The following is a 15,147-nucleotide window of genomic DNA, read 5'->3' as shown; positions in this document are numbered from 1 at the left end:
ATATATACTGATATTACCATAAAAACTATCAGGTCTGTGCAGTGTCCTATGACATCTATGTACCAAATTTCATTGAAATGTGATGATTACTACTTGAAATATTAAAAGCGGAAAATTAATTAATTATGCTAATTAGGTAATTAATATGTACTCGTATTACCCTAACAACTATCAGGTCTGTGCAGTGTCCTATGACATCTATGTACCAAGTGTCATTGAAATGTGATGATTACTACTTGAAATATCAAAAGCTGAAAATTAATTAATTATGCAAATTATCTAATTAATATATACTGATATTACCCTAAAACTATCAGGTTTGTGCAGTGTCCTATGACATCTATGTACCAAGTTTTATTGAAATGTGATGATTAGTACTTGAGATATCAGTGGAAAAGCCGAAAATTGATTAATCATTATGCAAATTAGGTAATTAATATTGCACAGATTTTTACCCAAAACTAATCAAATCTGCGCATTAGTTTGGAGCATCTGTGTGCCAAGTTTCATCAAAATCCAATGAGTGGTTCTTTAGATATCAGTGGAACAGTCATGGAACAGCTAAAAATCAGCTAATTATCATGCAAATTAGGTAATTAATATGCATGGTTTTTACCAAAACCCAATCAAATCTGCGCATTGGCCCAGAGCATCTATGCATCAAGTTTCATCAAAAACTGATGTATGGTTCTTGAGATATTAGTGGAACAGACGGACACACACACACACACACACATACACACACACACGAACTGCAAAGACTCCCTTTTTGTGCTTCGCACACGGGAGTCAAAAATTGCGCAAAAGTGGGGGGTGGGCGCTTGCCCAGGCATGGGCACTAACGCGGTCGAGTACGGTATATAAAAATCGATATCGGTAAAACCATTCTTTATAACATATGGTTTAAAACCAAGTTCACGCAGTGACTTGTAGCGGCAACATTGTCACCGCCGAGCGGAACAAAGGCAGCCATGCCCTTGCATGATCGGTAAACTACCAGCGCAGCCGACGTACCATCACATACATTGCTGATCACCAAGAAGTTCACTCGAATGCTTGCTTAAATATTTTCCTTAAATCATGATTTAAAAACCCTGGTAAAACTGCCATGCTTTCAACTCGCATCATAAGTGGAGGAAATAAATTTACTTGTGTTCTTCTTGGAACAAATATTCTGATTGGTTGTTTTTTTGTGTCAATGCCTGGCTTTGGCCAATCAAAAGCATCGTTACATAGTATCAGGGCGCACACATTACAACTGTTTTGCGGGTCACTGCTGTTTTCAACGAAGCAGAACAAACTTTATTCAAACGAAATTTGTTCTTTTTTTTAAATACATAATTCTATTATTTTTGATAGTAACTGTTAACTGTGATGAATCGTGAAGCTAAAATCAGCTGATTGTACGTGCTGACATTTACTTAATACTCTTCAAAATTCTCATTCATTTTGTAATAATAAATATATATATTATGCATATGTAATTATAGATTAATAGATTTTTTGGTTTCCATTTTTTCAACATCCATGCCAATGATGCACATTACAAATGTGCCACGCCTACTCCACCATCACATTGGCACGCCCAGTTTAATTTTCAAACTGTGGAGAACCCTGACAGTCAGCAAGTCTATAAAAATATATTTTAAAGCAGAAACGGTAGTTCTCTTTTTTAAATATTTCGTGGCCTTAAAAAGGGCTGGCCGTTTGGTTTGTGCTTCATTAGAAACGATTCAAGCAAATCGTATAAGGAGAGCCGCGAAGCAAGTGTCGAATTTGTTCGGCTTTAGCGTCGTCGACAATGAAACCAATGTTGCAATATTGTAGCAACCCGTACCTGGGAGAGTGGTTGAAATAATTGTTTTGGTTTTATAAAATATTTGGTAGCAGCTTGCGAAGCCATAACTGAGGCCAGCATCTTTGCATTGTCACGTCGAAGACTGCAAACGTTTTTACTATCTTTCATTACCACTATTGCATTTTTGTCATGAAAAAAACTTCCTATTTCAAGCCCAACGCGATATCCATATAGTGAGACATTCTAACTGCCGGAACTTGCTGAATGATAACTTTCACTGTGATTGACAAGCGTCAAGTCTGATAAAGAAAGCAATTGACCTTTATGATGAAATACTAGTAGTGATGTCATTCTTAGCCAATCAGTAAAGCTGATGCATAAAGGTCGAAGATGATTGCCAGACTTTAACAAAAGCATTGTGTGCCACCCCATTTTGCTTGTCTTTTTATTGTGATTAGACATGAATGAAAAGTGACAAGCTGAGAGACTGCGAAATCCGTAGATTAAAAGTGCCAAGTCCAAATTGTGTGGGACGATATCGACGAACTTCAGGAAGAAGTTGTAGGGATTTTGTTCGAAGACTACAGTGACGCCGACTTGGACTTTGAGGGTTTTGAGTTTGACGAAGATGGCAATGAACGTACAAATAAAGATCGGATAAGCTATGAATTTTTATTATTTTTACTGTGTGAATTTGTAAATTATTATTGATCTTGTAAGACAGTTGATTCGTAATTTGTCGAGACCGAAATAATTTGACGCAGTTTAACCCCTGACATTTTAATTTATTTTGAATTCACATGTATTGGGCGTGTTTGTCAGCGAGAAAATCCTAATTCAAATGATTCCTCACTGTCGATTTTTATTATTTCTGGTTTATTTGTCACATTATAAGCAATACATTAGTTTTGTTTTACTTCTAATGTTGCATTTTGTTCATTTATTTAATCTTTTCATTTGCCGTTCTATTCCGTGCCGCAGTTCGATCTGCGTGTTGTCAATTTTTCACTTGATAGTATTAGAGTTTTAATGTACCTGTATACTGCCCTCAATTACATTTGTTTGAAATAGAGTGGACCTGAAGTGGTCTGCCTGGCGAGCAGGTAATTAAAGTAAATTCCAACCAGCCATACAAGTGTTTTCGATAACACTTGAACCTCTAGTGCATTCATTGTTGTAATTGGGAGGGGCATTCAAAAAACATACACAGGTCTGCCACCTGAACTTAAAACATTGATCTTGTTTTATAGAGAAATTTTGGTCTGAAAAAGTAATTTTTTGAGATATTTTGTTGGTAAAAATGACATCAGTTCACGACAAAAAAGTTTTTTTCTCGAAAACTAAGGTTGACCCACATCACATAAACTTTCGCTATGTAAGTGCGTCTCAGAAAAAGCATCCAGTTTGAATCATCAATAATAATTCAAATTGTTGACTGGTTAAGGTTTTGGCGAAAGTTAAATTAAAATTTCCCCCAACAAATACATTCAGATGGGAAAGTTTGGAATTTTTGCCGTATCGCAAACACCTAAACATTGCGCTTCATAACTTGTGTTGGTATCAGGTAATTTGGACCCCTCGCCCTTTCGACCCCTGGACGATTAGACCCCTCAGCGTTTCGACCCTAGGACGATTAGACCCTTCGATGTTTCGACCCCTCGACGGTAGAACCACTTGGCGCCACAATCCTCACCATTTGAACCTAGCATTATTTTACTGGGTAAAACAAGAAGATACCTAAATTTAGCGACAGAATCGCGAATTACGGCGACCCTTCGACGTTTCGACCCCTTCACAGTAGAACTGTCACAAACGTTTGGACCCACTATTATTACCAATATGAATACTGACTGATCAAAAAGCATTTGAACCTAGCATTATTTTACTGGGTAAAATGAGAAGATACCTAAATTTAGCGACAGAATCGCGAATTACGGCGACCCTTCGACGTTTCGACCCCTTCACAGTAGAACTGTCACAAACGTTTGGACCCACTATTATTACCAATATGAATACTGACTAATCAAAAAGCAGCAACCATTTTTCTGTATAAAATTAGTTTATAATAAAAAAAACAGAGTCGCAAATTACAGCGGCTATCTTTTCTGATCGATGCCTGGGCGTTGGAGAGAGTTCAGTCGGCCATGTTGTTTACTATCGCAAGGCTATTGTTTAGCAATAGGACTATACCATTCGATTCTTAGGGACGGCAATACAGTCAATTAACACATTTCTTTATTGTTTTCAGGAAAAAGTCAATGTTCTTTCCCGTGTAAAGCTGTGATTATGTAACCTTACCCCAATAAAAATAGGTGAAAATACGAGAAACATATTTACAGCCGGTACATGGCTGTGATTATTTCATCAAACAGGAAAATGCGAATGTTCATTTGAATTATATTCTGTCGGGTTCATTTCCGGGGCCAAGACAACTTGTAGAAATTCGAATTCAATAAACACACTAGCAAACATATACAAAGTTGCATATGCTAAGCTTATTTTGTATTTTTCATGATGCCGATCGAGTGGACGAACGTGAAACTTTAGACCACTGAAACAAAGCACGTCGATTCAACATTGAATTTCCAATGATGTGTAAATGCTTTGTTCTATAAAAGACAGTATAGTACAATCGCAAAACACGTGATATTTGTAACTTCACGTTGTAAAACCTGTCCACGATATGAAATTGACTAGTAATCACGAGCGCTGTATCAGAGAATTGACTCCGTTTTCATACACTCGTATACTACACTTAGAGTAAACTACCGTACAGCCTGTGGGTAATTGCACTCGCCGGCGTGATAATGAGTTGCGTTCAGAACTATATACAATGTAAGTCATTGTTCTACGTGTGAATATTTGAACTTACCGACGTGATAAACCGTTGTATTCAGAACTAAACGCAGTGTAAGTCATTGAACTACGTGTGAATATTTGAAGTTGCGGGCATGATAATGCGCCGTTTTCAAAACTAAATGCAGTGCAAGGTCATTTCACTACCTGTGAATATTTGAACTTTCCGGCGTGATAATGAGCTGTGTTCAGAACTAAACGCAATGTAAGCTACTATTTTCTGACAATTGTACATTACAAACATAGCATAATTATATTTATTGACTAATAAATCCACATTGCAAGAACTGCATGCTTATAGTTCTTTACTGTCAATATTTAAGATATAGAAGCAGGTTCGTGGGCAATCGGAGTGATTTTTTTTGCTGTTTCTTTGTTCAGACAGTCTTGGCTAGATAGTGTTAAAATCGGCAACGAAATGCTGTTTTTCCAAACAAGTTGAATGAAACCTGCCTCGTCTTACAATAATTTTCTTCAAATGCGACTTCATTTCAAACTTGTCTTATGAATAGCCGTTGTGTGGCAAAATATTACGTCTAACCGAAATTGGAATAGCACTGTTCATTTCGAGAAAAACTATGCTTATATAACTATATGGCTACCGTCCTTTCTCCTTACCGGCACTTTCATAAAACAGTATTTTCATTAGTTACTGCACCGTACCGTGACTTTTACATAATTGGGTCGGAAATTAACACATATAAATGTGTGAATTTTTATTCATAATAACACCATAAATAAGGACCACCAAGCCAATTAATCTCATTCTGATCACAGCCAAGGTATATCCTAACTGCAGAATTCCTATCTCCTGATTTATATATCCATATTACCTTATCAATTTTGATTATATTTTTTCGTCACTGCTTTTTAGTTGACCGCGCATTTTTTTAGTATTTTATTCACTTGTGCATTTTTTCGTATTTCTATATATCCTTATATTACTCGCGTATTTTTCTAAATTTAAATTACTCGCGCATTTTTTAGTATTTGATTCACTCACATGTTTTTTTGTATTTGATAAACCAATACTATTATTATGGCAGAAGTTACAGATCCTTGTGTTGTATGTTCACTTCAAGTTCGTGATCTGCAGCAAGCTTTGGCGTGTGACCGGTGTGATAGATGGCAGCACCGCACATGCAACTCGGGCATAACTCAAGCATTCTACAGACAACTGAGGCGCCAAGAAGCAGATGTAGACTGGTTTTGTGCTGATTGCAAACGGTTACCATATGTGCGACTGTACAATGGTGATCACGATCAAGATGTACTCCCAACCGATCATGAAGACGAGACCACACCCGACAACACTCGAGACGAACCAATGATTTTAGACCGCCAAGACAACGATCATCATGAAGACGAGACCGCGCCCAACAACACCCGAGACGAACCAATGAATTTAGACCGCGACTCATTTAATGTAGATATCTCCTACGAAAACCCGCAACCGAATCCCGATGTCACCCTCGACGACGACTTACCAGACGAAACAAGACATGAAATGTCACAGTCCCCGTTATTTGATTATAAAGTTGTACAAGGAACATCTGCAAACAGGTGAATAAATATGTACTCTTTGTAGTTACAACTCATCATAAAGTGATTTCCGATGATCTAGTTTTGTACTGACAACTAAAAACTTCCACTGACCCATGTTCAGAATCTCAGAGTACACAAGTGCAACAAAACTATTTGTCATACATGTATACTTGCTCAAGAAACTGCATTCATAAATCTGAGTGAACCTTGATGTATTGGTACATGACTTCTTTGTTAATCAGGTCTTAGTATATTACCAAGACCTGGGTTTGTTTCAACATCACCACTGGGCATCAGAATCATTCTCATGTTGTCAAATACAATTTGTTATTAACACAGTAAGGTTTATTATTTAAAATGTATTCATTGTACATAGAACAACATCTGTTAATTTAAACAATTGTAAAAGCTATGTTTTCAGAGCAAGTACATGTAATAATTAAGAAAGCCAGTTGCGATAAAGGTTGGTGTGCTCATTCCCTTCAATGGAGAAGAAACAAATAATTGTTTGAAGTCTTTTTAGTGCAGTGATATTATTGCATTTCAATCATTATAAATGGGTATAAAATACTGTAAACCATTTAATTTTCACTTCTAGATATATTCAGGATTTTGTGAAATTTGTGTACAACATTTCAATAAAGTCCCTGACACTCCATGTTGTAGGAACCCAGAAAAAATTGCCTTGCGAAATTGAAGCAGTTCACAGCACCACTGTAAAAAAAAAAAAAAAAAAAAAAATAGGTTAAAATAAGTATAGTCAAAGACATACACATGTGGGTTCATAAGACATATGTCCCAATCTGAGTGGTTCTAGAGATTAGTATCACAAGATTTTACTCTCCGTGATTCAATATCAGTCCTATGTATAATGCTGTGTTGATCAGGCGAACTAATTGACAATGGCCCTATAGGTATCGCTATCATGAAATCACAGTAGTTTTGTATTCTTCTAGCATTTCGACTATAGAAAAATATTTGTTTTTTAAAGTGGACGAATTATTAGAAAAAAAACAGAAACTATTTTTTAGTATGAATTCTAGTAACTGAAATGCAGGATTGAAAAAGAACAAGACAATACGCAGGATTGATAAACCTTCCGCGAGCACTCCTGAAATTTCAGATCATTCATGATTGGTACCATGTTTTTGGATACATTCAATGACCTAATACATAAAATCACATTTGTTATTGCTCAATCACTTGACCCTGTATGGCACAAGATTGCAAGCTTCTATCATAAAATTGGATTATTTATTTGATGCAACGAAACATGCATTCACAGCAGACGGAAATTCGTTTGAGATATTACTGGATTTTTGTATTCAGTTTTCCATTTCAACCACAATCATCACTTAGTAAGCTGTGATCGCGCATTGGGATACTGACTGTGCATAAATGCGCAGTGTAGTGTCATCAGAAGACTGATTGTTTGAGAATATTTTGCACCATTACGCCATTTCAAATATTATATTAATTCACAGACAACAAAATAAAGATTTTCAATAACATACAAGTTTTCCCACAGTTGATGATTGTATGGCAATTACAAGGCTTCGCCAGTTTTACTTTGGAAGAAGTTGAAAACAGGTAACAGGAAGGGGCTACATGACTACATCTTTTTTTTTTTAATTTTAATCAAGCATGATTTTTTTTTTGATTTTTTTTTTACAAATGTCTATTTCAGGGCAACAGAAACAAAAACAATAAATGTGTAGGTAGGCATTTTAACAATTGCACAATTAATATTGGATGAAAACGTCATTACCGATATATATCATAATTAAAAATAAGATCACATTTAATTTAGTCAGTTTTCATAATGAAATACATAATAACATGTATTTATAAATTTGAATAAGGTTCAACGGCCTTTTCATTTAGTGCCAATTTATACACCATAAAACCTCTGGTTTAGGTGTCACACTCAGAGAAGAGTGAAAGGCCTTTGGTTCATAGGCATGTTGGAATTGAATCCCCCCAAAAAATTCACATACTGTAACATCCATTATTTTTTTTATAATCTTGTTGATAACGAAAAGTAAAGTATGTTCTAAAAGAAGTTTCGAATAAATACAAACACGAATACATTGCTTAGTGGTTAGTACCGGTAGCGAATGATCACGGTAGCACAATCTGGTCACTCTGTGTTTCGCAAGTGAATAACTTGCTTGTTTTCAAAGTATTGCAATTGTTGATTATTATTCAGTAATGATTATAATAACGCACAAAAATTTAATTCGTTGAATTTTTATAAATTGGAAGTAATATTCAACTTAGTTTCATCGTAAACGAATGATTTCGGTCGAATGTAAATGCGCGAAGCGATAGATATCCGCCTTGTTCTCATTTACACGTGGCTCATTTAAATATGTTAATGACGGTTCAGTGACCTCGTGGTGAACGCAACGCGGTAGTAGATTTACCGATGTTCTGGCAAGATCTTTATGCTTTGATTTTGACAGGGAAAACGGCATGATTTTTTTTTTAATCAAAAAATTAGTTGTTTTCAAAATATAAACTGAGCATTCAAAGAATAATTTAACATTGTTCGCAGAAATAACAGCTCATTGTCGAAACGAAGTTTACCCATTCAGGCTATTCACAATAGGTGTCAATGACGATGGTAAAATATAAAGTAGACTCTTTTAGGCGCCAGGAGTGAATGAAATATCTAAAATATTTTTAAAAAAAACTAAAAAAAAATGCCGAAAAAACGCCGGGCGATTTTATGGTCCGTTGCAGACTACTCGACCGAACGTCCATACACGTGTTGTCACTGCACATCGGCCATGTTGAATCATACGAGATCGGCAAAATCTTCATTACAACTAACAGTTTAATGCTCACAACATAAAAATACGAATATAATCATATGCAACCTACTATTATATAATGAATAAATTGATCGACACAGGGACATTCCCCCCCCCCCCCCCCCCCGAGTTGTGGATATTTCAGAAATCGTGTCACAAGCAAAAGACCGGATAACGATTTACTAACTTGAAACTATGTCCCCATGAATTAATCGTCCGTGTACAATAATTTGACAGGGTATACAATTTACAAACTAGTTTCATAGATTTGAGACAATTGTTTGCTTTTTTGGCTTTTCACAAGAATATAAAGCTGGCAATCATCATAATATTCACGTCCGTACGTACGTCACGGAATGTACACCAATCGTACCCCAAAATACATTCAATTTTGTAGAAACTGGAGAACTTACCTTTGCAAACACGTCTCTTATGCCGCCTTCTTGAAGTTCTTGAAATCAAATAAGGTTACTAGTTCTTCTAGCAACTAGTGAATGAGACCACTGAGCCGAACAGAATACATGTATAAACAATACTATAATAAATTGCACGCAATGGAGAAATCACGTGCCGTAATAACAGCAGCGTTACTCACAGATCTAATCTACTGTAAAATATTTTATTTCAGCTGGAATTATCATTCGCTGAAAAGACTTTTTCTGGCTGTTTTGTATTGAATTAATTTTCACTGATTTTTGACAAGTTGACTGTAAAATATAAGAAAAGGGTATATTCGCTGGATTTTATTTTAACTGAAACATTCCTTCAGCGAAAATAGCAAAAAAATGTTGCAAGCAAAAATAAAGTATTTTACAGTAATTAATTTATTCTGAGCATGCGCAGACGTTCTGTCAATGTTGCCGGGAGAGGTAATTTTTGATGAAAATCGTGAAAAAGACCCACTTGGGATTTTCAGATCTGGAAAAAAAAAATTACGTGCATACTCGGAAGACACTTATTCATCAACCTGCCAAGTTTCACTGATACCTGCTGTAGAATTTCTGAGAAAATGTTGGAGACGGAAAAAAGACAAAACCTGAATTATAAGTCCCCTTTTCAGGCTGTGCCTGAACGGGGACTAATCACGTTAGAGGAGCATCGCGTTACATACGAACTCGTGGAAGGAGCATCGAAACGAGGGAAAACTATGCTAACTGACAGTAGCGGATACTCCTACCATTCTAAATCGACGAAGAATAGGACGGTTACAGCATGGAGATGCAGCCAGCGAACCTCCCGTATACAATGTCGTGCTTCGGTGTCCCATTCGGGGGATAACTTCACTAGAGGATTACATGCCCACAACCATGCAGGTGAACCCGGTACGGCCAAAAGAATGAAAACGATTGTAAAAGTAAAAAAGATAGCCAAGGAAACAGTTTTTCGTTCATCAGCTGACATCATGGAGGAGATTATGGTGAAGAATGCGCATCCCGAAGACCCACCATATAGTTTACCTGTCCCAGCCAACTTGACCAGAGCAGCAAACCATACCAGAGAAAAGACGCGACCAAAAGAGCCCCGAGATTTAGATTTCGAGTTAGCCGAATCATTCCTGCCTGAAGATTTTTTGCAGAACAATGTAGTAATCGAGGGCGCGCGACACCTAATTTTTTATACTCCGGCCCAGCTCCATGTACTACGCAAGGCGCGTTCGTGGTACATGGACGTTACTTTCAAGATCGTTAGACGTCCATTTTACCAGCTTTTTTCTATTCACGGTTCTATCAAAGGTGACGAAGAGAATGACCTGAAGCAAAATCCGTTAGTGTATTGTTTGATGTCCCGCCGAGAATCAAGAGATTACGAATCAGTATTTAGAGCAATTAGAATCGCAGTACCCGGATTCAAGGCGAAGGCATGCGTTATGGATTTCGAAGCAGGGATGTGGCGTGCAGTACGTTCTGTCTTCTCTGAACTAAGAATCCAAGGATGCGTTTTTCATTTGACACAGGCAATAGGCCGCAAAGTGAAGCAAGTAGGTTTACAGTCGGTGTATAACCGGAAGGGATCAGTACTTAGATTTATCAGAAAAATTATGGCGCTACCATTCCTGCCGCAGGAACACATCGAGCCCATGTTTAGAGAGTTAGAAGAAAATGCGACGACGGAATTCAAGGAGTTGATGCGTTATGTCCATACCACCTGGATAGAAAGCCGAGTTTTTCCAATCGCGTCGTGGTGCATTTTTAAAAAAAAGCATCAGAACCAACAATCACGTCGAAGGATGGCATCGAAGGATAAATGGAAAGGCTAACCGCAGCGAATTACAGTTTTACGTTTTGATCCCACTACTGTACCAAGAAGCCAGGCTAACTACCATACAATCGCGTTTAGTGAGAGAGTCGAAGATTCCGAACTACCAGAGGGCCACGTACCGCACAAACGAAGGACGTATCTCTGCTCAATGGCAAAAGTACGACGACAAGGCAATAAGTATTTCGAAACTATTAAGAAGGTTCAGTAAATTGAATGGTCCAACGATCGAGGAAGAAAACCAGTAGTTGGTTCACTCGCGTATTTTTTTATTTAAATTACTAGCGTATTTTTCGTAATTGATTAACTCTCGTATTATTTTGTACTTTGTTCGCTCGCATATTTTTTTATTTAAATTACTCGCGAATTTTTTTCGTAATTGGTTCACTCGCGTATTTTTTTATTTAAAATACTCGCGTATATTTTCGTACTTGGTTCACTCTCGTATTTTTTTGTACTTGGTTCACTCGCGTATTTTTTTTTATTAAATTACTAGTGTATTTTTCGTAATTGATTCACTCTCGTATTTTTTTGTACTTGGTTCGCTCGCGTATTTTTTTTATTTAAATTACTCGTGTTCTTTTTCGTACTTGGTTCACTCGCTTATTTTTTTATTTAAATCACTAGCGTATTTTTCGTAACTGGTTCACTCGCGTATTTTTTTTATTTAAAATACTCGTGTATTTTTTCGTACTTGGTTCACTCTCGTATTTTTTGGTACTTGATTCACTCGCGTATTTTTTTATTTAAATTACTTTTTTCGTATTTGATTCATTTCGTATATAATAAATAAGCTGTTAATAACTAAGCAGTAGAGGTGTGACTCACTATCCTTTGTCGGCACGGCATCGTCGGCACCACCGTTTGAAATAGTGTGACATATAATCAATACAGTCTTAAACAAGAGAAAAAATGACCTTTTCCTGAAAAGAAAACAAAAATGTGTTAATAGATCCATGCCGATGTTGTCTGCTGGGTCAAACACGTGAACCGACGTGCTTTGTTTCAGTGGACTAAAGTTTCACGTTCGTCCACTCGATCGGCATCATGAAAAATACGAAATAAGCTTAGCATATGCAACTTTGTATATGTTTGCTAGTGTGTTTATTGAACATTGCAGTCTATTCCCTACTTGAATTCGGATTTCTACAACAAGTTGTCTTGGCCCCGGAAATGAACCCGACAGAGCCCCTTCGGAAAGTCGCGACCCTTGATATGTCGTGGTTTTTGCTTGGATCCCGACACCCACAACTTAGCAAGGGTCCATTGTAATGACAGCCACTATGTACCGGCTGTAAATATGTTTCTCGTATTTTCACCTAACTATTTTGATTGGGGTAAGGTTACATAATCACAGCTTTACACGGAAAAGAACATTGACTTTTTCCTGAAAACAAAACAAAAAAGAAATGTGTTAATTGACTATATTGCCGTCCCTAAGAATCAAATGGTATAGTCCTATTGCTAAACAATAGCCTTGCGATAGTAAACAACATGGCCGACTGAACTCTCTCCAACGCCCAGGCATCGATCAGAAAAGATAGCCGCTGTAATTTGCAACTCTGTTGCCATTTTTTTTATTATCAACTAATTTTATACAGTAAAGTGGTTGTTGCTTTTGATCGGGCAGTATTCATATTCGTAATAAGAGTGGGTTCAAACGTTTGGGGTTGTGACGACAAAGGGTTCAACCGTCGAGGGATCGCCGTAATTCGCGATTCTGTTGCCAAAGTCAGGTATCTTCTAGTTTTATCCAGTAAAATGTTGCAACTTTTGACAAATAAAATGGGTGCAAATGTTGAGGAGTGTGACATCAAGCGGTTATACCGTTGAGGGGTCGAAACGTCAAGGGGTCTAATCGTCCTGGGGTCCAAACGGCGAGGGGTCCAAACGACTTGTAATCCTTGTGTTTATCAAGGCTTTAAAATGGCTGCCCCCAACAGTAACTCACAGTGAATCCGTTGATTTTATTACATTACTAGTTGCAGGAGATTATTCTTACACAACTAAAATTCATTTGTAGCATATACACTCGGCCGGAGATCAGACACATTATAAACCAACGAGAGTTTTTTGCACTAACGGCTTCGTCACATTGCAATATGGACGTTGCAAGTTTGTGTCATAGCACACCAGAATGAAACGAACGCAATGACAACATATCAAAGTTTATAATTGATGCAAGATAACATAAACTACAATATGCATGAACTAAAAACTTCGCACAGATTAATACCATCTTCTGTGATGTTTTATTGTTAATGTATCCGAGTTCTCCGACAATCAATCAAGTGCGGGGTGTTTGTACAACAAAGAGGTCACTCCGACATGGCCATTTCCGGTCACGTTGAAGTATGAACACATTTACAACTATCGCAGAATTTAATAACATACCTGGTCATTTTATCTTCTTAACATCCTTACACTTTCCAGTCCATCTTATTGCCAAATAAGGAAAGAGTTTCACTATTGTTTTTTAAAAATATTAACGCTAACAGCATGCAAACACAATGGCGGACATTTTGAAGATCAACTGTCCCGTGATGCATTGCGAAGGTTTGTTGGTAAACTAGGTTGGTGGCGTTCTTGTACATGTTTGTTTGTATTTCGGGAGTAAAAGTACACATTGCCCAACACTGAAAATAAATACTTTGGGCGTTCAGAAGGCTAATAGGAAAAAATCATGTATTAAACAACTTAGGGAAATTTTATATAGTCGACGTATTCAATACTAGTATATTAAACAGTATGAAAGCAAACAAAAGCCAAGGGAATGATGGACTGACCCTATCGAATTTTACAACAGGTGCCTACTGGCCGACAGCGGGGAAAATGGTCGTTGATGCATCAGAGAAGAATGAATTTTCTATATCACAGAAACAGAGTATGAATAATTTAATTGAGAAACTAGGACGAGAAGACTATATCTGAAAACTTGGCGGCGAATTTCATTAATGAATGTAGATGTGAAACTTGCTTCAAAATGTCTGGCAAATCATCTGGAAAAGGTTCTCCCTGAGCTGATAGACCATATCCTTTTTAAAATAAACAAGTCAATTAACAGTATGAAAATTATACTAAACCAATGGAAAATAAGAAAATTTTCATTATTCGGTAAAGTACAAATAATAAAGACGTTTAGTATGTCACAATTTACATATATCAATTACAATACAGGAGGTTCATAAAGTCATTTTAAAATGTTTATGGGATGGGATAGACAAAATTGCGATAAATTTAATAATCGTGGGGCAGGGAGGCCTAAGTGTGCCAAACTTGTATATCATGAAAAAAATAGATTTTTGGTTTCAACTTTCTTATTCGTCTGACTTGTTTTCTATTTGTAGATTACTTGTATCGAACCACTTCGTAGATTACTTGTATCGAACCACTTCGTAGATTACTTGTATCGAACCACTTCGTAGATTACTTGTATTGAATCCATTGGAGGATTACTTGTATTGGAACCATTCGTGGATTACATGTATTGAATCCATTGGTGGATTACTTGTATTGGATCCATCCGTGGATTACATGTATTGAATCCATTGGTGGATTACTTGTATTGGATCCTTTGGTGGATTACTTGTATTGGATCCATTGGTGGATTACTTGTATTGGATCCATTGGTGGATTACTTGTATTGGACCCATTGGTGGATTACTTGTATTGAATCCATTGGTGGATTGCTTGTATTGGATCCATTGGTGGATTACATGTATTGGATCCATTGGTGGATTACTTGTATTGGATCCATTGGTGGATTACTTGTATTGAATCCATTGGTGGATTACATGTGTTGGATCCATTGGTGGATTACTTGTATTGGATCCATTGGTGGATTACTTGTATTGGATCCATTGGTGGATTACATTA

At 36.9% G+C, this 15,147-nt stretch overlaps 1 protein-coding gene across 2 annotated transcripts in view; it reads right to left on the bottom strand.

Annotated features, from left to right (window-relative positions):
- The window catches only part of LOC102808306 (poly(A) polymerase beta-like), a 56,076-nt gene extending 42,271 nt beyond the window's left edge, over positions 1–13,805 (bottom strand). For both annotated transcript variants that reach the window (XM_085495635.1, XM_085495641.1), the window contains exon 1: positions 13,666–13,805. In XM_085495635.1, the coding sequence (XP_085351761.1) occupies positions 13,666–13,673 (8 nt within the window). In that variant the 5' untranslated portion in view covers positions 13,674–13,805. The remainder of the gene's footprint in view (positions 1–13,665) is intronic.
- Positions 13,806–15,147: the final 1,342 nt, after the last annotated feature.

Source organism: Saccoglossus kowalevskii, chromosome 2 (assembly GCF_978046115.1).
Source record: "Saccoglossus kowalevskii chromosome 2, keSacKowa6.1, whole genome shotgun sequence".
NCBI lineage: Eukaryota > Metazoa > Hemichordata > Enteropneusta > Harrimaniidae > Saccoglossus > Saccoglossus kowalevskii.
This window is presented reverse-complemented; position numbering and strand designations above follow the sequence as displayed.